Source organism: Populus trichocarpa, chromosome 10 (genome assembly GCF_000002775.5).
Source record: "Populus trichocarpa isolate Nisqually-1 chromosome 10, P.trichocarpa_v4.1, whole genome shotgun sequence".
In the NCBI taxonomy this organism is placed as follows: domain Eukaryota; kingdom Viridiplantae; phylum Streptophyta; class Magnoliopsida; order Malpighiales; family Salicaceae; genus Populus; species Populus trichocarpa.
The window spans coordinates 14,326,803-14,352,395 of NC_037294.2; the positions used below are offsets into that span (position 1 = coordinate 14,326,803).

General features: G+C 30.3%; 1 protein-coding gene across 1 annotated transcript; it reads left to right on the forward strand.

The window, feature by feature from the left end:
- Nucleotides 1-19,573: 19,573 nt before the first annotated feature.
- On the forward strand, nt 19,574-20,618 carry LOC7466902 (uncharacterized). The gene has a single exon (XM_002314828.3). It carries the CDS (start codon nt 19,705-19,707, stop codon nt 20,272-20,274), a length of 570 nt encoding a protein of 189 aa, XP_002314864.1. The 5' UTR covers nt 19,574-19,704; the 3' UTR covers nt 20,275-20,618.
- Nucleotides 20,619-25,593: the final 4,975 nt, after the last annotated feature.

The following is a 25,593-nucleotide window of genomic DNA, read 5'->3' on the forward strand; positions in this document are numbered from 1 at the left end:
GTTTTAATTGAAAAATTATATTGCTAATGAAAAAGACATGCCTCGTTAAAATATAAAAAAAATGGATAAATACAAACCGAGGATTTTGACTAAAGAAATATCTTTTTTTTTCTAGAATTTAAATACTTAATTTGAATTTATTTCAAATGATTATTTTAATTTCCATAGGATTAAATAAAAATTAACTTTGAAGATGTTCTCGTTCACCTCATTCTCCCCCCCAATTAGCAAATTTTATGATACTAGAAAATGCATCTATAAAGCCAATGTTTTCTTCTGTTGCATTAAAAATTAACTTGAAACTCTGTCCATGGTATAGCACGTTCACGATAACTAATATTAGCTGTATGTACAGCTTTTTTTTTTAAATAATGTGTGCTTACTAGTTTTTTTTCCCTTACATTTTCCTCTGTGTCTTTTTTTTTTTTTAAAGTATTGTGGTTATTATTTTTGGGTGGAGGCGGTGGGCCGTGGGGATGGCGGGCAAGGTGCCGGAGATTTGAAATGGGATCCTTGAAAAACTACTTAACGCCGAATGAGTTCGTAGCCCAGGGAAAAGTTTTTAGAGTCATGGGCCAATTAGAATGCCCAATAGCCTTTATTTTCACGGGAGTCTCTACCTGGGCCTAGAAGCAATGGAGTTGTAGTTCACTATACCTGCAACGAAACAAAGAGGACCCACAGAAACAGGCCTGTTTAGTTACAGACTCAGAGATCATGTTTCCCTAAATTTACAGTTTTTTCCTTCGTTTACTTCATTTTCCTTTTTAGTAGACAATTTTTAGAACTACTCGTTTTTTTTAATATATATATATATATATATATATATATATATAATAATAATAAAAAATGAAACGATTATTTGCAATAACTGTTATACAGTAATATAAAAGACATATTGGAGCCTAATTTAATAACTTGAACTATTGAGTTTGATTGATTATTTAATATTATATCATAGTTTTGATAATCAGGTGATCATAAATTTGAATATCACCATTCCATTTTATTTGATAAAATTAAACATAAAATAGTGTGGGTCTATATAAGTTTTAAGTTTAAAAACCTTTTACTTGAAAGTATATGTTAGATAATAGTGTAAAATATATCATAGAGTATATGTTAGATAATAGGGTAAACAAGAAATTTGGGATTTTGACTGAAAAAATTATTTTAAGGTATTTTTAAATTAAAAAACACTTTAAAAACAATTCTAATATATTTTCAAACACCCCAAACTCTACTTTGTTTAAAGATGGAATACTGACTAATTAGTAGGAACGTTTTGTCATTGCTGATCGTTCACGAGATCACAAAAGGATGGAAGGTATATAACAAAAAAGAAACTTGACAAATAAGAAAAGGTTCAATTACGTCTTGCTAATAATAGTCGACTAATAAACGGGTTCGGTGTGGAATGTTAATTTCAAGGGGGATGGATCGGCAAGCTAACAATTCTTTTTTTTCTTTCTTTTTTTATCTCCGAGACGAGTCAGATTAGAAAGCATCTCTTTTGTCAAGTGTTTCCAATATTTCTCGATGCTTGACAAATGACATTGTCGGTCTTCTCAGCAACCTATACCAGAGATTTTAGGGGGAAAAGCGAGTGCTAGACACCAGTTTAGAAAAATACGCAGAGGACAGACGAGTCACTTTTGATCGCGAAATATTCTTATGCATCGTTAAATAACAAGTATTGCGGAACAACAAAGCAAACTCACCACATTGGCTAGCTATGTGTGCTGCGTTGAACATGTAGGTTAGCAGACTTCGATAAAATCATCATAATTTTGTCAAGGAATCTGTCTTATCCCTGTTACAAAAACTTCATTTCGGACTGCATAATAAAAACATCCATTTTGCAATACCATATAATTAATATCATAACTAAGAGAGTTAAATAAATCTATAGGCTAAACCCGCTTAGTTAAATACCATATAATTTTGTAATTCTTAAAGATTGTTGACCTACTATTATTATTTTTTAGTTCTTAACCATAGATTATCTCGAGTTGTTATTTTAAGACTATATGCACATGAATTTATGCATTTACAAGAAATCATTTTCCTTACTATTCGTTCTGAAAAATAACAAATGCAGAGCAAAATCTCACTTGCAACGATATTATAAATTTCTAAGATTAAGTTTTAACCCCATTAAAAAAACAAGGTGATCAAGCATAGATCTATGCGAAGAGTATTCCACACCGACAAAATTTGCTAAGCTATACAGCTAACCTTCTCGCCCTTTTTTTGTTTTCGATGGGAGCTAGCTTTTGCATTCCTGGCTACCCAACAAATTGGGACACGAATTTAAGCAGACTAATTTTGTCTCACCATGTGATGTGCCATGTGGTAGGGACTTGCAACTAGCAAGTGGCACTTGATGCTCGTGTCATGGCATGTTTATCTTTTAATACTTGGCTTGGGTTTATCCTCCCTTTCTGGCCAGTCGGTGGTGTCTATCAGAAACCTTTAATTGGGCTAAGTCTATATGCTTTTTTAGGTTCCACGTTTATGTGACAAGCTCCTTGATGCCGACTATCAGCCCGTTTTTACATGTACATGTAAAAAAGAAACAGAAAAGTTATAGAAACGTTTTTCCTTCAGGAAAATCTCAATGCTACGAACTTGAAATTTACTGCACGATAGTAAAAAGTTCTTTAAGAAACGGGAAAAGTGTGGAATTTAAATATACATTTAAAAAAAAAATTATTGAATGATATTTGTAGGCATGCGTATATATATCTATATATCTCCTACCCGGCTTGTATCAAGTTTCAGCTCCTTTTTTTTTTTTAAGGTGAGTATCTTTATTTCTTACACAAAATATGAAAATACCAGTGAGCACGATGCAAGCACTAATTAAGAAAAAATGGTGTGGATACTAATTAGATTGATGAACTTGAAAAGAAAGCCGGCCACGTCCAGCACTTATCGGTGGTCCTCGAAAACCAACAGGCTCTGCAACTTGGTTTTTTTTATGATTTTTTTTCTATCCTTTTCAATCATATTTTTAATAGCAAATTAGTACGAAATATGTGTGGTTGTGTGTGTGTGTGTGGATGTGATCAGGGAGAATCAAGTTGTGAAATATCAATTATATGGGTGTGTTTATATGACTAACATGGGTAAATTAATAATTATTTCCAATTGATTTGGGCGAACTTATCTTTCATTCAGAAAAGCAACGAGAAGAATAGTCATGGTTGTCAAAACAAATAATCGATCTACGTGGACACTTCAATATAGGGATAGGCTTACATATTTTATCATTGGAGAAATATACAAAAGAAATTTCTTTGATTTATGAATCTTCCCTGGCCGAAAATTTCCAAACCGTTGTCCACAAGTCAGTGATGATACCACTACTAAGCGATCGAGCATCTTCAAACTCAATCATGAACGGTTGAGGAGACAAGAAAAGGTAGCTGTGAGTTGTAATAAACAGAATTCAAATTTTCTTAGAGATTAAAGAATGCTGTTGGAGAGCTTTCATCTTAAAGATTAGGGAGCTTAAAGTCAATTCATCTAGAGGGATTAATTATACTAAAGGGAGAGACTAGAAGATGAGTGGGAAGACCGGTAAGAATAGCTTTCGAGGAATTTTCGTGATTCAAAAATGCTGAAGGGGCCATGTTATGCCCCACCACGTAAACCCTATCCCGGGCAATGTTTTCCAAGCTAGATGCGATTCTCATTTCTTTGAAAGCTAAGCAACTCATGCATAAAATGTGAATTCATGGACCTTTGCCCAGGTCTTCTCGCTTGGAATTGTCAATGTGTATGAGCCAAGGTCGTCATCAAAAAGGAGAAGAGCTGATTAAAACAGATTTTACCATTAATTGAGATTCAAAAATAAGCTTGCTATCTCCTCCAAGTAAAGTTCTTTTCTTTACAACGTAAGATAGGGGTAGTGCTTGGAATCAAGCTATGCTTCCTTTGCAAAGATGCAAAATAAATCATCTATGACTCGTAACAGTACCGTTGATAATTGACTGGTTTGATTAGCTGTTTCAAACGTTAAATGTTCGTGATGGTGGTCGGAGAGAAGAAGAAAACTATCTGGAGATCACAATTGATTTCACATGTTCTTTTTTTATTATTATTAGTATGGATGTCCGGACCAGCTTGCGTGTATTTTGATTAATCCGACGGGCCCTAAAGTTAACGACCATGCAAACCTTCAATGACCCTGAAATTTATAGAACTCGAATTAATAATTTTTAAAAAATAAATTTAAAACCTTACCACTTCATCTACCTCCCTTCCAGGTTTCACGTGTACTTTTCTTTTTTAGTTTAACGTAGGTATCCGGGCCAGCTTGGGCGCACCTCGACTAATCCCACGGGCCCTGAAGTTAACGACCATGTAAGCCTCCAGTGGTCATCATATGAGCAAACACAGGGCTGGAACCTGAAACCACAAAAAAACAAATCTTTTGATCTCAAACTCTTATCACTGGACCACCAGATGACCACAAGATGATTTCACGTGTACTCTTTTAAACATACTGGATGAGGTGTGCCAAGTATAAAATCCGGTGGCTCATTTCTCCTTTCTCCTGTCGCATCCCACTGTATACGGCTCGGGTTAATTTAACATAAAGAAATCAAAAAATGCATGTTTTGCATGCCATGCCCTAACAGCAAATGCTGACAAAACGAAAGAAACCTTCTGGAACGAATAAATTAAAGCTAGAAGACTACAAGATACGCAGCCCCAAACAGAACATAGTCGGCCGAATCTGATGTCCACTGTGAAGATGAATTCTCCCTTGAACTGCCAACATTGCCGCCCCGAACCTCTCTCTCTCTCTAATATTAATTTTATATTAATTTTGGATGTGTTTCATATGTGTACGGCATTTGAGTGCTGGGCCTTTGCCACGGTAATCACGAGGTGACTCGTGGTGCCTGACCTCATTAACAAACAAATGTTAGATTTTAGTCAAATGAAAACAGGTGGGTTGCAGACCATCCGCCTTGTCATTGCCTACCATCCTTTACAGGCCGTGCCGTCACTGGGGCAAGTGGGCTGTATCTTTTTGCATAATTGCATGGGTGTTTTCATTGCTGAGGTAATTTTTATGACTGTGATTTAAAAATTAAATTTTAAAAAGATATTTTTAATTATAATTAATTAAATTTAAATATGTATTTAATAAAAGATTGAAGTTTATGTATGACAAAAAATATATATATAAAATATTTAGATAAATATTTTGATTTTTTTACAAACATAAAAAAATAAGACTGATAAAAAATATTTACAAAATTCATTTAAAAATATATGTAAAAACTATTATACAAAACTTACATTTTAAATTTAATTTTTTAATAAATCTCACGGCATAAAACTCAATTCTTTTCAATACCAAACATGTTACCGCGTTTAATTCACCACTAACATCAAAACTAGCGGAAAAGAAACACAGTCTAAGTCTGGTGCGATAACTTGGGGGTTTGAATATTTCATGGGTTATTTCTAAATTTAAAGTGCATTCGTGCTCCATTATAAATAGGATTTCTAGTAGATTTTCAATGAAAGAAATAGATAACATTATGGATATTTTTTTTTGTTATCATAAATTTCTTAATAAAAAATAATATATGTAATTAATAAAACAAATTAAAAACATATAAATTGAAAATTTTTAACACCTTTTAAAGTAAGTTCAAGAGGGAAGCTGATTTTCTTTGTAGAAAATAAAAGATAGAAGCAGATGCAGATGTTTTGTCTCAACTATTCTTTTCATTCTGTATATTTTATTTATATTCAAAGTGAATTCTAGTTGATAAGTATATATGACTTTTACTCTTATAAATAAAATATACAAATAAAACTCATCTATATAAAGTTTAGGATGGAAAGAAATTTAAAGATAAATTAAAATATTTAAAAACAAATGTTACGAAATTGTAGGAACAATGCAAATATCATTTAATATTTTTTAAAAAAATAAACTAAACAATTAAAAAAAGGAGAGAGAGGGTATTAATTAAAACATTCATTAACTTATGGTTATCATATTTTCATAGTCTTGGTCATGAGTTTGACATGTTAACCCGAGTTGATTCAGTTTATATTTTTTATTTGCTTTTTATGAGGTTATTTCATGACTCGAGTCACGAGTTTGACATATTAATTTATGTCTATTTTTTAATTATTTTTTTGTCAATTCTATTCTCCAGCATTAGATTGATTAAAAATTAAATTTTATAATTTGTTTGATTTACTTTATTTTAGTTGTCATGATCACACTATTCATAGATTTTGTAGGTTAATTCGGGTTAGCTCGGATCAATCCAGTATATTATTCTTTTAATATTTTATTTAAAAGTAATACATTAAATTTTTAATGATGAAAATTACTTGTTGTCTAAATTACTTTTAAACACTAATAATATCTAGATGTTCTTTTTGTTTGTTCACAGAAAAAATTAATCTTACCCTCTACATAACACATCACGTCTCACTGACAAATAATATAGGAAAAACTAAATAAAATTCTTATTGAAACTACTGTGTTGATGCACTGCACATACCAATAATTTAACTCTGGCTGCTAGAGCTCGGAACCGAACACCAAATGACCAAACCACGAGACGGAAGGAACACTAGCAACGAACTATTGTGCCAGTTACTTTCGCAAATTTAATTATGGCTAAATTGCTCAAATCATCAGGGGTGTTAAAAAAATAGTCATATTTAATATTTATATTATCTTATTCGACTTAACCCATCAAAATTAGTTAAAATAAATATTACAAGTAATAATTGATTAAAAAACCAAATAAATAGATATTATTGGTCTCACGAGGCTTCAAATTTTTAAAAACCACCCAATCAGTATAACTCATTTAGTTATAGTTAGTGAGTAACCTCAATACTTGGTATAAATATTTTGTTGTCCCTCTCTCTTCAATTTTTTTTTTATGTTTATTACCAACTATATGAATGGGATCATTGCAACGTCAATTGTGATTAAAAACAAAAAATTATATATTTTAAAAAGTATTTTTTTTCTTCTAAAATCATCGATGAACTAGGAAATTTATATGCTAAACCCGTAGATATATGTAATATTCACACAAAAATTAATTCGACCTGATATATCCAACCCTCCCGGGTGCAGATTTATTTTGTACAACTGGATCTATAAATTGTAAAATATCAAAAGTTGGGTTGGAAATAATTATGGGTATCAACTTCACCTAATCAACCACAAACACCTCTAAAACCATCCATGAATCTGAAATTATTTAAAAATTAGTCTTAATATTTTTAATTTTAACCTCCATATATAATCAAAATTTTCTATTACTTTTTCAAGATCCTTTCCATAATTTGCAAACAAAATTAATGAAATAATTTAAATACACTCAAGTTCAATTCTTTTTAATTTAATTGATCGATTTTAAATTCTCCGTGGAAATTTTTATATACTGAAAGTAAGATTTAAGATTATGAATTTTCAATTATTTCTATATAAATTTTGGTTTTATTTTTTAAAAAATTAAGAAAAAATGTCAAGCTATTAGTGTTTTAAAAAGAGAAAGAAGAAAGTGTACTTGGACTACTAGTTTTTTTTTTTTTAATGAAAACTATATTTTTTTTACTAAGAATTAAATTATGATATGAAATTTTAAAACATAATTTTGTTAAACTAATCTATGACTTTCAAAACACAAAAAACCGACATAAAATTCAAAATCAACATGAAATCAAAAATAATTTCAGACTCAAATATGTTTTTCTAGATACTTTTAATGTCAAAAAAACACCTCATTTCAATGCTCTCTCGTCATGTGGAACCATGTAACCATGTGACACAAAAATCAACTGTTTTGGTTGCCATAATTATCACTAGCAACCACTTTCTCTCTCTACGTAGAAATTCAGCGATCCTCCCTCTCTTTTTTCCACCAAAAAAAGACTGGAAATGAGTAAAATAATATTTGATATCAAATTTATTTTTAAAAAATAATTAAAGGAACCGATTAGCTAATAGTTTGCGGTCACAAGGAACTAAAATGAGCTTTTATTACAAATTTTACCCCCACCACCTATCCTACTCGCCCCTTTTCATTTTAATCTATTGTCTTTCAATTTAACTTTCACTTCTACAAAAACATGTAATTAAATATTAAATAAGGCTAAAAAAGTAAATTATGCAAAATAAAAATAACAAATTAATAAAAGAATATTTGCTCTAATCTACAAAGTTACGTGAGGAGGTGAATACTAACACCAAAAACTGATGTCTTTTAATATACTTTATAATTTCAATATTAGCGTTGGTGTCAATAACGTAGTTTTGGTGTGCTTGGCGATTATTTTTATATATTTTCTCCCTCTCCTCTCTTTATTTTAACATGTTCAGTTGTATTTAGATGGTGTTTTGAATAGAAGTGTGATTGGTTTTTTTAATGGGATTCACATAAAAGTAAGCATTTTTTTTTTTAATATGGATGTCTGGACGAGCTTGTACGCACCTCAATTAATTTCACAGACCTTGAAGTTAACGATTATATAAGTTTCTAGTGGTCATGAGGTTTGTGATATTTAAACTGGTGACTTCTAGAAAGTAAACCTAAAATTTGACCAGTTAAGCTATTTTTTTAAAATTAAAAATAAAATATATATTTTTATTTTTATAAGACGTGGTTTGTATTTTAAAAATATTGTAAAAAAAAACCAACCAGAAACAATTTTTTTTTTTAATATTTTATTTCACGGCAACAACAAATATCGCGTTTCTCAAATTATAACTCGTACTAAACTATGATATTTTTGATAAAACTTTTTCAAACTATGTTATCTGTCATTTTATATCAGTATTAATTTTTAAAAAAGAAACCTTTTTAGTGAGTTGGCATATATTTGTGAATTATTTTTAAAGAAAAAAGATACGCAAAGCCTTCATTGGAAAACAGTAGAATCTATTCAAATCTCAAAGCACTAGTGCTCGTGGCAACATATCGTGTGAAAAAGGCCGACACCGACCGAACCTGAGGTTGTTTTTTAAAATATATTTTATATTAAAATATATTTAAAAATAATATTTTATTTTTTAAAAAATTATTTTTAATATCATGAATCATTAAAATTATATAAAAAAATATTTTTTAATAAAAAAAATATTTTAAAATTTGGGTTATGCCGCCACTCCAAACAAGCTAGTTTCCCAAGAAAAAGCAATAGTAGATGGAAATATAAAAATCAATGGCTGACACGAAACAGAAGACAATAAATAAGCAACAAACAGCAACACCTAAAACACTGACAATCTGTAAATAGCGTGCACAGTGCCTCCCTTGACCAATCCAAAAAGAAAAGGCCCACGGATCAATGTACACGTATACCTTTTCCCGCCAAAAGATAATGCCTCTCCTCTCCTCGGGAACTCCGGCAATTGGATCTCTTATCAATGTAAGGCTATTGGGCACGCAACTGTACTATGACGGCACTTAAAATCAGTGCCCTCTTTACTTCTCATCCGCCTGATCTTTATAAATCTGGCCTTTTGCAAACCCCACGCTGCCCCACCACAAGGACAAGTTAATCAGAGTGGGGACTCTCACTTGTGATCATTTCTCTGCCGTGCGATCTAAGATCTACCCGCATCAACAAAATCCTCGTGGAAAGGAACGCCCACGACAACGAATGACAGCTTCCCTTGTATCATGTCATGTGATTACTTTTAAAATTACCCGTCCATCCATCCACATCCATGACTATGCATGTGGGACCACTTATCAATCTTTCTAGATACCCATCATTTATATTTTTAATATTATAAATAATTAAGATTGGAATAGAAAATTGAAAAGGAGAGAGTTTTTTTTTTTATTATTAAATAAAGAAAAGGAAAGTGCCACTTGATCTTTGAAGGGGTAAGTTGACAAAGTTGATTTTCGAGGAGGGGATGTGAGCTGACACGGCAGCTGCCAGACTACACCGTGAAGCAAGCGACACGGCAGCGTTAGACTTGGACATGTCATTTGAATTGAAAACACCTACTTGTCTCATCCTATTATTCTAAAATTTTATACACAATTGAATAGATTATATTTCTTCCAAGATCTATCCATCTATTATAATGTTAGTAATAGTGAAGCCATCATGAATCTTGAGGGAGAACATGTAAAATATTATACGGAGTGTGATGGCATAATTTTATACATGTCGATCCCGCTTGCCTACGTGGCTGTATCATATTTTTGTTAAAATTTAAATTTTTAAATTTGGTAATATTAAAAATATTATTTTAATATATTTTAAAATAAAAAATATTTTTAAAAACAATTACACTACCAATACAAAACACTTCATTAATCTTAAGTCTAACCATCTAAACTTATGAGATTTAATCCCCCGAGAATTAGTATCATAATAGACCACTGACCGAGAATTGGTATCATAATAGACCATTGACCTGCACTCTACCCCACTGATTATATTATTTTTTTAAATACAAAAAATAGCTAAGCATTATTAATATATTTTAAAAAAATAATCATGAATTTAAAATCAAATGCATGTTGGATGTTTTTAAAATATTAAAATAATGATGTAATGAATGATTTAAAAAACAAAAAACAACAAGTGAATTGAATTAAAACCCAAATTAATCATTCAAACTCGTGACTTTATAAAAATATATAATTAAAAATATAATAAAAAAACTCGAGCAAACTTATATTAACTTGTTAAATATGTTATATGGATTATGCACAACACATGATTTAATAAATTTATATCAATAAAATTACTTTTTATTTAATTATACAACAATTATGCACATGAGACTTTTTGTATCAAATAACAAATTTTTATTAAAAAAGAAAAGAAAAGAAAAATAGATAGACACTTGAAAGAGAAATGAAAGAAAAGGGCTTGTTTTTTGTAAGTTAAATAGCAAAGTATTTTTTTTAAAAAAAGTTAAAAAACAAATAGGTTAGGGGCATGGTACAGGAATAACAACAGTATGCTTTGATTTTTTTTAAGTTGAGTAAAAGACACGTTTTTTAAAAAGAATGAAATTTTTTTCTTTTATAAGTTAAGGAAAAAATGCATTAAAAAAATAGACACCAGTGAAGAATGCTTGGCTCGTCAAAGCTTAATTTTTCTCTCGGTAAATTGTAGACGACGCGTCGTCAACAATAGACAGTGCGCTTTCTACAACCCAAATTTTGGTGACCACGTAATCGCTAGAAATCTAGGCTAAGGCTGTTTTACACTAAAAAAATTGTTTTCAATTATTTTTTCATTAAAAAAAATACAAGACCTGAGAGAACCTGTTTATATCTTTAAATAGCTCAAAAATAAATTAAAAAAAAACTGAAACCCAACAACATGTCAATATCAGATTTACTTTTTTTTTCTGTTCTCTAATAAAACTTTTCTTATTTGATAAAATTTATTGATTTTAAAATGTATCAAAAGATATTTTTTTTATCCACCTCTAAAATCCAGTAATTCTCTCATTCTTTTCAAATTAAAAACTAAAAAATAAATAAAATAATTTTTTAAACCGTAGCCGGGTTTTGAGGAACTATAGGAATCAAAACAATTATTAATAGAAAAATATAAGGATCAAAATTAATCTTTTGTGCTGATTTAAAAATACCATCTAGTTTTTTGTATTTTTATTTTGGTCCCCTAACTCAACCATGGCCTTCCTAGATAAATTAGAAGCAATTGACTTTTAAGTTTTTAACTTGACCATAAATTAATTAAATCATTTTAAAAAAGTTTAATAATTAAAATTAAAAAATATATTTTCCATGCGAATCCAGTGAAGTATGAGAGAGGCTACAGTGTATTTTACACAATAAAAACCTTACTTCACGCCTATTAGTTTTTTGTTAATTAGCAATGGGCGTTGGATCGATTGAGAATATACTAATCATGTTTAAAATATAAAGAACAATGCTAAACGGTAAGAAAAACAATAATAGAAAAAAAGCTTCTGAAATATAATTAAGCTGTTGAGTCAATAAGACCCTTGATCGTTTATTAAAATTAGGATCAACGGCTCACAAATTCTTCTAGAGTTTTTTCCTATCGATGTTTAACGCTGGTAAAATATCCAGCTGGCAAGGTGCATCAGCTCTGATGCAAACTCTTTTGTTAACAAGTCAAGGGTGTAAATAAAATAAAAAATTATAAATATTGGTTTATATCAACAATGCAGACCATAACATCGTATAGAAAAATAACTTGTCATATAACCCGCGCGATGCTGCGGGTTAATTTTTTTTGTATAAAAAATATATAAAAAAAAATTAAGATCTAAAAGTGTTAAGTTTTTCTGCAAAGCTATATCCAAGAATCTTGGGTTTGGCTATAACGCCTGACTCAAAAATAATATTTATAATAATAATAATATTAAACTTACATGACCCAGTAGGTCTCGCTCTAATACTAAACCCAATAGTCTTGGATGTGGATCTGGTTGCAAGGTCATGTCATAAAAGTATGATAATTAAATAAATTAATTAAAAAGGAAAAAACCAATAGAAAGAAAAAAACTAGTGAAGAAAAGAAAAAAATATATGAATTAACTGGGTTAACCTGTCAAACCTTGAATTCGTTTCGTGAAAGTTTGATAACTAAATAGAAGAAAAAAAATTGACAGGTTAACCCGGAATCAACCGGGCTAACCTGTCAAACCAGGTTACCTGTCAAACCTGGGATCCGTGTCATGAAAGTCTGATAATTAAATATAAAAAAATTGAACATTAACAACCTAAACTAAACAAAAAAATTAACTAAAAATAATAAAAAACAAAAACAAACAAAAGACATAAGCCTGCTACTAATGAGGAAAAAGAAAAAAAATCTGAATCAAATGAGTTAACCCGTCAAATCAGGGATTCGCGTCATGAAAGTTTGATAACTAAATAGAAAAAAAAATCGATGGGTCAAACGAAAAAAATTAACAAACTAAACCAAACGAAAAAATTGATTAAAAAGAAAAAAATTAGGTTAATTCGTTAAACCAGGTTAACCTGTCAAACCCGAGATCCGTGTCATGAAAGTATAATAACTAAATAATTTTTTTTTTCACATTAACAAACTAAATTAAACAAAAAAAATTCATTAAAAGAAATATAAAAAAAAGTGAACATTAACAACCTAAACTAAACGAAAAAAATTAATTAAAAAAACAAAAACAAACAAAAGACATAAGCATATTACCAATGAGGAAAAAGAAAAAAAATCTGAATCAACTGAGTTAACCCGTCAAATCAGGTTAATCCGTCAAACCTGGGATTCGCGTCATGAAAGTTTGATTACTAAATAGAAAAAAAATTCAGGTTAACTCGTCAAACCCGAGATCCATGTAATAAAAATATGATAACTAAATAAAAAAAAATTTCACATTAACAAACTAAATTAAACAAAAAAAATTCATTAAAAAAACACAAAAAAAAGCAAAAAAAAAACAAAAACCCATAGGCCAAAAAAAGAAAAAGAAAAAGTCAAGTGTTTCACTGTGCACTGTGTGCACAGTGATACATTATATGCACAAAATAGAAAAAAAAAAACTACTGCTACAATGAAAAACCCACGCGTTTTAGAGTTCTTTAATAATTATAGATAAATTGGAAAAAAATACCCAGGAAAATGAAAAAAACAAAGTTATTGAAATAAGAAGGACTGGAACTGGATAAAAAATTAAATTAAATTAAATGTTGAGGGAGAACATTGAAAAAATCATCAATAATATAGCAATATAAAAAACAAGGATAAAAAATGAATTAAAAAAATAAATGCAATAAAATCAAAGGGGATGAAGTTGTAAGAAAAAAATAATCAAGAAAAGTATAAAGCATAAAAAATAGAGTAATTAAAAGTAAAGGGGCCAAATTAAATAAAATATCTAAGGATGTAACTGAAAAATATTCAAATTTTAAAAAGAATCAAAAACTAAATAAACAGTAAATAAAAGCACGGAGACCAATATCAATAAGATTACAAACTGGAATACACAATTATTTTTTTAAAAGTTCGGCATGTTTTTCTAAGAAATAAAAGGAAAAATAAAAAAAATAAAAAATTTTTTCACCGCAACCCAACCCAATTTTCTTTATGAGCGCGTGCTACATAACTAGAAAGAGGATGACGTACCGCCACCAACGCGGCAACAGAAATAGGAATGTGGTCATCGCACGGTCCTTCACCCCCCACTTGAAGAGCACGGAGGCCATGATGCCTTGAGACGTGAAACACACACGTGAGTAATTTTTTAAAATAATATTTAAAAACTTAAAATTATTAAGTTGTTGCTGAGAAAATCTAAAAATAACAGCAAAATCAGCTGAAGAGGCTGTAAACAAGTTGCAAGTGTGACAGATATGGATATTATTGATTTGTGTGAGTCGCATATCTAGTAGCATAATTGTAAACAACCTGGCCACCACAAAGATGAATGCCATGATAGAAAATGGGATAACAGTGAGAATCATGCTTAGAACGTCGAGACTTTGTCGTAACCAGTGAAGATCAAGTGAAGAAAAGATCGCAGAATTTTGCATTTAAATACGAAGAAATCTAAAAGATTGGTTTACGAGAGGGTGATGATAATTAGAAAACCACTCTATATTTTTGTTTTTTAAAAATATTTTGAAAAAAATTGATTTTTTATTTTAAATTAATATTTTTTTTAAAAAAATTTATACCATTTTGTTGTATATTTAAGAGTACCTTTTAAAATTTTCTACATTCTTTGCTGATTTGTGTGATTAAAAGAAAGGAGTAAAATATAAGATAAACTCATTTTAAAAAGGCTGGATCGAAACAAGTCTGAGCAAGCAAAATGAGTCAAACTTGAATTTCATAACTAGACTCATAGGGAGGGGAAATTCGTGTTTAAACTTTGTTAAAATTGTACAAACCTGGCCGGCATATCAAAATTCGGTCCGAGTCACTTGTAGCCCTTCAATTTAGCAACACTGAAACACGCTCGTGAAAGTGTTTTGAAACGAAACGCAGGTGAACCCATGTTTAAAAAAAAAATATTTTTTTTATTAAAAAAATATTTTTTTAATGTTTTGGATCATTTTAATGCGCTGATTTAAAAAATAATTTTTAAAAATAAAAAAACATCATTTGATATATTTCAAAATAAAAAACACTTTGAAAAGGAACCGCAACCACACTCTTAAGCATGCCCGTTTGGGATTGTGGTAATAGTTTCGTTTCAAAATATATTTTACTTAAAAATATATCAAAATATTTTTTTTACAAATACACGATGAACCGCATTGCCGAGCAATTTTTTAAATTCGGATATCTGCGTATGGATGGGGCTAGACTTGGCTTTTTAGATTGTTTTTATTTTATTAAAATTAGTGCATGTGTGGCACTAGTGAGCTTATACTTTTCAAATTATTTTTTATTTTAAAATATATTAAATCATTTTTTTAATTTTAATATATTAATATTCAAAATAAAAAAACTTTTAAAAAATAATTTTAATATATTTTTAATTAAAAAATACTCAATACCATGTTACTTAACGTTTGATTATTGTTTTGAAGTTGAAGAAATAGAAACAATAAAGATAAATAAAAAAACAAAAAAGAAAATAAATATAAAATTATGTTTAGTGGTGATATAAAAAATAAAATAATTATTTTTGTATCCTGTTTTGTTATAGTAAATAATATAAAATAAAATATAAAAAAATTATCTTACCCTTACTTTTAGCATAGCATGTAATGCTGTCAAATTTATATATTTAAATTTTTATTATTATTTTAGTTTATTAGACATTCTAACTTTATTATTTAAAAAATACATTTTACTTCCTGAACTTTGCAAGTTCATAATATATTTCAAATAATTCTTGTTTTGAAATATATTAAAATAATATTTTTTTTATTTTTTTAAAAAATAATATCAAATAAAAAAAACATAATATAAAAGAATTTTTTTTTTAAAAAATATTATCTTAAATTTTTTTTTTATGTATTTCTTGATTTAGAAGTACAAAAACTCACTTTAAAATTGTATTTATAACAAATTTATTTTTATACTTCCTTGTCTTTTAAACAGCACACATCATTGTTGCTATTGTTTTTGTCTCTTCTGTCTTGATATTGTAACCAAACATTGCATAAGATGTGTAAAGGACATGGTTATTAAGTGTCGGTTTAATATTGTGTTTTTAACTATATTTAGATGTATTTTAAAATAATGTTTATCTTGAAAAAATATTAAATTTATGTTTTTTTAAAGTTTTTTAATTATTTTAATGTATTAATATTAAAAATATAAAAAAAATAATATATTTTAAAGTAAAAAATACTTAAAAAATATAATGCGTCATAGTACCAAGACACTAAAAAAAAAATTAATTTTAGTATTTGAAATCATAATAATAATTGTTTTTTAAAATTTTTTTTCTTGTAAATACATCAAGATATATTTTTCATATAATTTTTAAAATATATTTTCCAACTTTAGCACATTAAAATTTTTTGAAATCATAAAAAAATTTAAAACAAAAAAATTTAATTTTTTTTTTTGAAAACACCCATCGAGCATAACATGGACCAGTAACTTGGTGGGCCCCAAAGTAAAATTTGATAGAAAAGTGTTTTTTTAATTTTGTTTAATTTTTTTTTGGTATTTATATATTAAAATAACTTTAAAAAATATTTAATTCAAAAAAACAAACACTTTATGCAGAACATGGACCGGTAACATGGTGGGCCCAGAGTACCATCTTGATAGAAAATAAAGTTTTCTCTCGGTTTCCGACAAATTGGAAATCTACGATGGACGGGCAATGAGAAGATTGGATCTGGTTGTCTACCACTTGGGGCTTGGGGCAGATATTTTTTTATTGAGAGAAATTATGAAAACCTATAGGTGTTTAAGAAGGACAAGTGGGCTCGTGTGTTTTGTAGTTTCTATGGCTCCTCCGTACTCGATGATCACTTTGTAATCACGTGATATACATGAATGCCACCGTGGGATGCTTCTTCGGGAATATATTTTTAAAATATTTTTTATCTATATAGAGTGTTCGAAAATGATTTAAAATATATTAATTTAAATTAGAAAAAAAATAAAAAAAATTAATTTTTTTTAAATACTTTTAAAATAAAAAATAAACATGGCCGAATCTTCGAAATCCTTTTCACCTTCGACGCCCTTCTGCGCTCGAATTAATGAGTTGACGGGTCACCGTAGATATTTTCCACCTCTTCCTGTTTTTCTCCACATGATGTCCCCATCGGCCATCACTTTACTCCGTTCGGTGGCAAGAAAGAAAATTTGGTGTGAATAAAAACGTTTCTCGAATGATTTGAAAGAAACCAATAATACATTTTTTGTTGCTGTGTTCATTTGTATCTTTTCTTTTTGAGTGGTCAAGATATTCTTTTATCATCCTTTTACGTTAAGATAAAATCTTTTGTAGAAAAGTTAGAGACAAATTGTCTATTCATAAATAAAAAACCAATTCCTTGCTTAAATTCACATCTAAAACAAAAATACTAGCAACTTCATTTACTATATGAGCCAACACATCCAATTTCACGTGCATAACATGAAATCTGTGTCGCTGTGAAGTGAATATTTAGAATAAGCTTGTCAACATGAAAGAGAGTTTTCTTTATTATTATTAATATGGGTGTTCGGATCAGTTTGGCACACCTCAACTAATCTAGTTAAATTAATTTTTTATTTAAATCTTATATTTTTTAAGCTTCTTTGTTTTGTCAATTCAACAATATTCCTTTCCAAAAACATCCTTTGTTTTTAATCACAGTATCACATGTTTTTAGAAAAGCACAAACCGTCAACTATAATCATGGGACTGATGTATATCTTAAAAGCCAAGACTGGTTATAAAATCATATTATATACAGTAACTAATTTGTAATTTAGTCGAATCTTGCAACTTCACAGTGGAAAGGAGACTCGACGCAAATCTACTACCAAAAACTAGGTGCCATATCCATTGGCTATATTGCTGCCTATCTAGCGGCATCAAAATGCAGTTAAGTAATTATTTAGGTGGTGATCTACTGATAAGAGCTTGAAATTAAAAAATTTGTTCCTTTTATGGTCTCAGATTCGAACTCTGTAGTTGCTTATATAGTTATTAACTTCAGGGCCCGTGAAATTAGTCTAGATGCGCGCAAGCTGACCCGAACAACCACGTTAAACTAAAAAACTAAAAAAAAAAAAATGCAGTTAAGTGACAAACCAGATGTCGGGTGAAGCTATTGCTCCAGCCAGAGTTCCAAAAACACAAAAAAAAAAGAGAAACGAACTCGTTTCTATAGCTTGAAGGGTTAAAATAATTCGTCGTTTTTTTACCAGACCAGTAAGTTCATCCTTCTAATTTTTTGCCCCCAAGAAATTCATATTTGATCGTATTTTTGTTATTGTCCTCTTTATATGGAAAAAATGGTTATCAGTCATCGGCACAATCATATTTTTGCTAAGAAAGTTACTTATTTAGATGATCTTTGTTATTGTTTACAGCAAAGAAATTAAAATTCGAGCATAGGAGGCAAAGATGTTAAAGGGATGGTGGAGAATGTGGCATTCATTTTTTTAAAGTGTTTTTATTTATAAATATTTTTAATTTATATAAGTACATCAAAACAATATAAAAAAATAAAAAATAATTAATTTTAAATAAAAAAATAAAAATTAACTGATCTTTATTTCATCACAATCCCAAACGAGACTAGAGTTACGAGGAGTGTTATATCCAAAAGGAAAATATAACGTCATCAAGAATATGTGCGCACCAAAATATGAAAAAACAAAGTAACGGGCAACAAAAATGTGCTTTCAAATCTTTCAAGATTACTAGACTTTTACAAAAGTTTTTAAATGTGTATTCGATAGTCGATACTCTTCTTACGATTCTCCCCTCGTTTTTACATGACAGGTGTTTTTCTTAGGTGTCATGCTGCCCATCACCATCACAATTCTTATTCCACATATATATCTATATATATAAAATATCCAAACAAATGCGCTCTCATTACTATCTTATCCTCCATAAAGTTTACATAGAAAGTCCATGTCACCACCTAGACCCAGCAGCTTCACTAAATCTTATTTAATTCCCAACTATAAATCCAAATTTGTACTTGACCAAAACAACCCTCCTCAAAACTTAACCCTGAAATTTAATTCCCCTATCAAACAAGCAAACAACACCCAATCACAAACCAAGCACCCACCACCTCCCTTTCAAAGCCGAGCCGAGCCAAAAAAAAAAACACTTCTAAGAGAGAGAAAAGCCACACACAGGCCGTGATTGACTAGGCATGTGGGTCCCACTAAGACCGGACTTCAGAACAGATTTCAAACCGGTTAATAAAATAAAAAAAGTATAGTGGTTAGAAAATGGAAACCCCTGGAGGGCCTGGACCGAATAAAAAAAGAAACCAAAAAAAGAAAAGAAGTAAGACGTCCGTGATGGCCTCTGTTTTTGCACCCACCACGCGCCTGCCTTTCACATCATCTCTCTCTCTCTCTTGCCCCACTTTCTCTCTCCAAGTTGTCTCCTTATATAAACTTCTCATTTGTTTGCCGCTTCTCGCCACAACCACTACAAGCATTATTTTACCTGAAGAAAAGAGCAAACCCTAATCCTAGGGGGTTCCTTCTCCTGTTTTTTTTAATTAAACTTTGTTTGGTTCCAAATATCTCCCTATGGAAGAGCTGCAAAACAATAAAAAACGAGTCAGGGATGACTCGTTCGAGCTGGAGTTGGATTTGCCGGAGGTGAAGAAAATCAGAGAGGATTTATTGGGCATCATCGATGATTCCGACCCTGACTCGCTGGGTCAGGATCTTGACTCCGTCATGAAGAGTTTTGAGCAAGAGATATCCGCGTATTCATCATCTCCGGTGCCCGTCGTCGACCTGACGTCCGAATCCGGCGAGTCCCGGCCGGATCTAGGGTACCTTCTAGAAGCTTCTGATGATGAGCTCGGCTTGCCCCCGTCCATGAATTCCTCGAGGGGGGAGGTCAAGGGTGAAGAAGAGACCGAGTTGGTCCGAGTTGACTCGGCGGAGTCATCCGGAATCGGTGGAGAGATATGGGGGTTTGAGGACCAGATTCCGACTTATGACTCGTTCGGGCTGGGAGCAGGGGACGTTGATTATAATAGCAGGTATGTGGCGTTCGATGATGGGTTGTTCGAGTACTCTAATGCTTGCTTCGACTCGACCGAGTTTGTGGATTTGTCGTGGCGGTTCGGCGGCATGCCGGCCGAGTAATTAAAGAAGGAATGGAGGGTGTCGGTTGTCGTTAATATGAAACGATTCCATTACCCTATTATTTTTGTAAATTATTTTACTTTATTAATTTTTAGAAAAAAAGGAATTAATTTAAAAGGATATATATGTAGGCGTAGAATCTGAAAATGAGAGATGCCGTGGCTACAAGTGAGGAATTTTTTTTTTTTGTAAGGGGACGATGAATTTTTTGGCAGTCTCTTGGATGCTATACTGAAGAATCTTGTCCCTATTCCTTGGCAAAGACAGGGAATTTGAATCTCTCTGGCAAAATCTGTTCCTTGTTTCAGAATAAACTTTAATCAAGTTAATTCCCTTGCTATAAAGGAGTTGATTAATTAGTTGATTTTCAATTTTTTCTTGAGAAAACAATACAAGTTCTTTACCAAGAAGATAACATCCTGCTTCGTTTTGCGTGGCCTGGCAAATTATTTAAAGTTCTTCGTATGGCAAAACGAGACTGGAAAATTTGTCAATTTCAATGAAAAAATATTATCTTAATATATTTTAGCACGAAAAATATTTTAAAAAATAAGAATATACAGGGTTTGGTAAGGTAGCTCCAGTGGTTAATTGGTAGCCGTGACACATCCTAAACCATAATTATTCTTAACGTTCGGAATTAAAAAATAATAATCTAAATTTAATTTCAAATACAAATGAGATAATTGAAAGTAAAATAGAATACAACTCGTATAAATAACCACAACAAATTTTTAACCAGCTTAATGAACCTGTAGATGGATTAAGCCAATATAAGATCATTCTTCTTGCCTTTTGAGTTTTAAATGGTAGCTAAAAAATCAACTTTCAAGAGATTTAATTGAAAATACTCCGTAATTAATATATATTAAAAATTTAGAACCCTAGAGGCATGGTATTAGACATGATAAAAAAAAGTGCCTTTGTATAGCATTGTTATTAAAACCTTGCTGGATGCGTAGATCTTAGATTGAAAAAGTAATAACTAGATTGTTTTTGAATTTTTCAGCAATTGAGCGGTCAACCTAAGCCAATTAAAAAGATATTCTATTTATTTTAAATTAAAACAATAAAAAGAAGTTTTATTTATTTTTTAATTAAAACAATATTATTTTACTTTTTAATTCAAATCAAATCAAATTTTGATGAATCAATCAAGTTTGAACCGATGAATTTTCACCGTCTCTTAAGAGACCCAATTTGGATCAGATTCGAGGTGAATAACATCCCAAATCAATCGACGCGACAACACTATTGTACAGGACATGGCCATCTTCAGTCTATATTACTTGAAAGCAAAGACCAGTATGAACGAGAGAGGGAAAGAGAGGGATCCGAAGGTAAATTGACGAGAGAGCAATTGATGGGGGTCGTCTGTCAAGTTTCGTGTTGTCCGGTTTATTTAATCAATTTAATTAGGTATAAGATCCGTTCAAAGCTATAATATAACATCGCCAATGACGTATAAAATTAATGGCAGAACATGTGTGAATCAGCGTACGCTACACATTAATTAGTGGCAAAGGGGTGGATTGGTGTATAATCAAAGAACTTTCTAGGGTTAAAATAAAAGCATGAGAATGGGCCGCGATGACTTCAGAAAAAGACACGCATACAATGTATAAAAGGATTGGCACTAGAGACTTGTGGATGCTTCAACAATTGACCAAGACAAAAGACACGAAGATTCAAAAGCCATCCAATTAATGATATGTTCTTGTAAGCCTCCACTAATGGTCAAGCTTTGAAGCTGATGTTACCCCCCCTCTCATTCTCCGTTCCCAGAGGTTAATTTAGGGTTTTCTTCAAGCTAGCTAGGTAATAATTCGGACAGCATTGCACGAGCACGAAAGAAATACCATTCTAATTAACAATGGTCCTAAAGCTAAACGGCACTATTGGGATTCCTTTTGCCGATTATTCTGGCTTCCCATCATATTCGAAAGCTGAAGACGTGGCTGCAACGTTCTTAACTCTTACCTCTAACATCCAAGCTCTAATCTTTTTGTTTTTTTATATACTTGGCTTGCCGTTTGGGCCATGGCCCAAAAGTCAAGCAATTCTTTCTTTGCTTGCAGTTTGGGCCATGCCCCCAGCGGCAGCTCAGGATAGCTTGCTTGCGAGGTGGAAATTCCTCAGAAGTCATGGCCTGAATCTCCAGCCTAACGCCTGGCTGTATGGCCTCACCCTCGCCACTATCCAAAAGTCATTGTATTTCCAAGTTTCTAGAAGTCAAAGTGGGTGCCACACGGACACGGTATCTACTGTGCCTTCGAAAGCACCACCCACTTCGCACACTTACACACCTTCAAAGTTCGAACTACCCGACGGTGTTCTCCGCATTCTCTATGCCAACCACCAACCTTTGCACTAATCAATGACTGCACCAACTTCTCAACCAATTTTGCAGCTCAACTCTTCACACCATTGGATATCTACAACTTTCTTATACTATAAGGTATTTATAATACTACTTTTCATGCTCGACGAGATATATTGCCCATGCTACTCTTTCTACGTATGTTTCTACTGCTCCTCGCATTATTTTACTTTCTTTGTATTATTTTCTCCTATTATATTTATCAATTTAAACATCCAAAGATCCTTTTTGTTTCAATAACGTACTTGTTTTTTTAGAAATAATTGGGATAAAGATAAAAACTTACATTCAACCCATCACATTACAACCTAAAACGTGGAAAGCTATAGATCTAGTATTGAATTTTCACGAACTCGTCAAGCTCTTTTCCTGGATTGTACTCTTATCCCTACCGATGAAGTATATCGCGTGAGGAAAATCCTAATGCCTATTTCGTTAATTCTCCAATACCTTAAGGATTCGTACTATCCTTATAAGTAATTAGATAATCAAACATTTGTATCAATTTAAATGTTGATTGAGACACGTTTTTCATCAATTCTCCAATAATCGTACTTCCCTTATAATATAAGTAACTAGATAATCAAACATTTGTTTCAATTTAAATGTTGATCGAGACACGTGATTTTTTACTACATCGACCCATATTTAGATTTTGAAAGCAAGAAAATAAAATATATTCACCACTACCAGTAAAATTCTCCATCTTCTTACCAAAAAAACAAACTGATTAAAGTGAACAAAAAAATACAAGAAGAAAGAACTAGCCAGCGCCAGTCATTACCCAAAATTAACACCCATCAATGTCCATCTTCAATCCAATCCAGCCACCATCAACATCCACAATCAATTTACACCATAAAAAAAAAAAATTACACCATCTTGTCTCACTTCTTCAAAATCAACAACCCACATCGATTTTATCCTTGAATTCAAATCCCAAAAACTTTCAAGACTTCTCAATGCACGTTTCGATGATTTGTTGGTATATTTTTAGTGTGTGATAAATGTTATGATTGCAGTTGCTTTAAAAATATTTTTTATATTTTTTATATTAATATATTAAAATTATTGAAAAATATAAAAAATATTTTAATATTTTTTCAAGCTAGTTATCAAATATAATTTTAAACGCAAAAACAAACTATTCTAAAAAAGACATGCTGTTCTATTCTCACTGTTTTTTTTATTTTAAAATAATAACAAACGCTGCAAAAATGAAAGTTATCGTTTAAAATATTATTATTAATCCCTTTTTTCTTTACTTAATATTAAGAAGACAAGTTTTAAATTTTATGGCTTTGAATACGATGCACACCTATGTCAAAAAAACGTTTGCTGGATTAACTTTTCATCTTTTTTTTTTAGATATTGTTTGTATCACAATAACAATAATAAAAACGATGAGAGTTGGGATAAAGAGAATGAGATGAAATAGAAAAAATAATTATATTATATTTGATAATGATATACAAAGTAAATATATTTGTATTTGTTTTTATTAATAATAACAAGATAAAATAAATTATAAAAAAATATATTTTATCTTTGATATGTATTATTATCAAACTTTAAACTTGTAATGTTTGAAAAAAAATATACATCGAGCATCGATTCTTATTTTTTAACTAACATGAAATAGTAATTTCTTCATTCATCAAAAATCAAAATCATGTTAAAAAAGAATTTGTAATCACAATAAATAAAGTATCAAGAAGATAATATAAATAAATTACGATTTATCCTGTCATCAAATTATTTTTTAGATATATTAATATTAAAATAAATATCTAAATCAATCAATATCACATAACATCAGCACAATTAAAATATAATATAGTCGAAAATGCAAAATAATAATTTCATCACAAATACATTTTTTTTCATTATCATTCAGACATCTTCATTACTAAAACCAATTCCTTTGAGAATATGATAAATTTTCATTTCTCTATATGATACATGTTTTCATTATTATTTTAATTTTTCAATAATAATTTTCACTTTCTTTCATAATATTTAAATACTCGCTCATTCAGAAAAAAAATTCCTTCATGTGCTTTTCAATAAAAAACCACTCTTTGATTAATTAATTTTATTCATGTCGTAAAATGATTAATTTACTCTAATTCATTTATTTCTTAATTGTTATAAATAATTAAGATTGGATGAAATAATTTATTGTTTATTTTGAGCAATTGATTTTTCCATATTGTTCTGAGGAAATGAAAAAAACCAAACCTTTAATACAATTACATTATTAAAAAATATTTTTATAAATTAAAAATTGATGTGTGCGTGGTAAAATATATTTAAAAATTAGTAAAAAAAAAAACTAAAATTATTATATGGTTAAAGGAACACGTGTGAAAAAAAAATGAACCTAGTTCTGTCTCTATCTTTTGTCTCTTTTTTTAGAAGAACGAGAAATTAGCTAAAAATTGTTCTTGGAATAGAGATAAAAACCCTTTTTTCCCTCTCTCTCTCCACAGTTAAACAAGTTTATGTCCTAGATGTCATCATCTTTTTTATCCCGAAACAATATATCATAATACAGGGTCAGTATGAATAGTTAAGATACTTAATTGTTTTCTTTCTACCCCCCTCCCTCTAAGTAAGTATAAAGATACGTTCTTGAGGGCCATAAATAACGTGAATTCAGCCACTTGTGTTTATTTATTGAAGTTTAAAAATACTGGGATTTAAGTTTTATATGAGATCATAATCCTCTCCTCGTACATCTCTCACTTTAGGGCAAGCATAATTTGTTATGATCCATATGATATCATGTCGAAAAAGTTTCAGTTCAAACTAGCTAACAAATCTCATTTCAATTTGTTGGTTAATTGGAAGCTTAAATAACACTCAGATATAATTCTGAGTTAATTCCAATTTATCCACTGAAGTCAAGCCAGTTTCAGTGAATCCAGTATCAACAT

What these genes read in the sequence shown, in the direction of transcription:
- LOC7466902 (XM_002314828.3), top strand. Translation starts at nt 19,705, where the DNA reads ATGGAAGAGCTGCAAAACAATAAAAAACGAGTCAGGGATGACTCGTTC.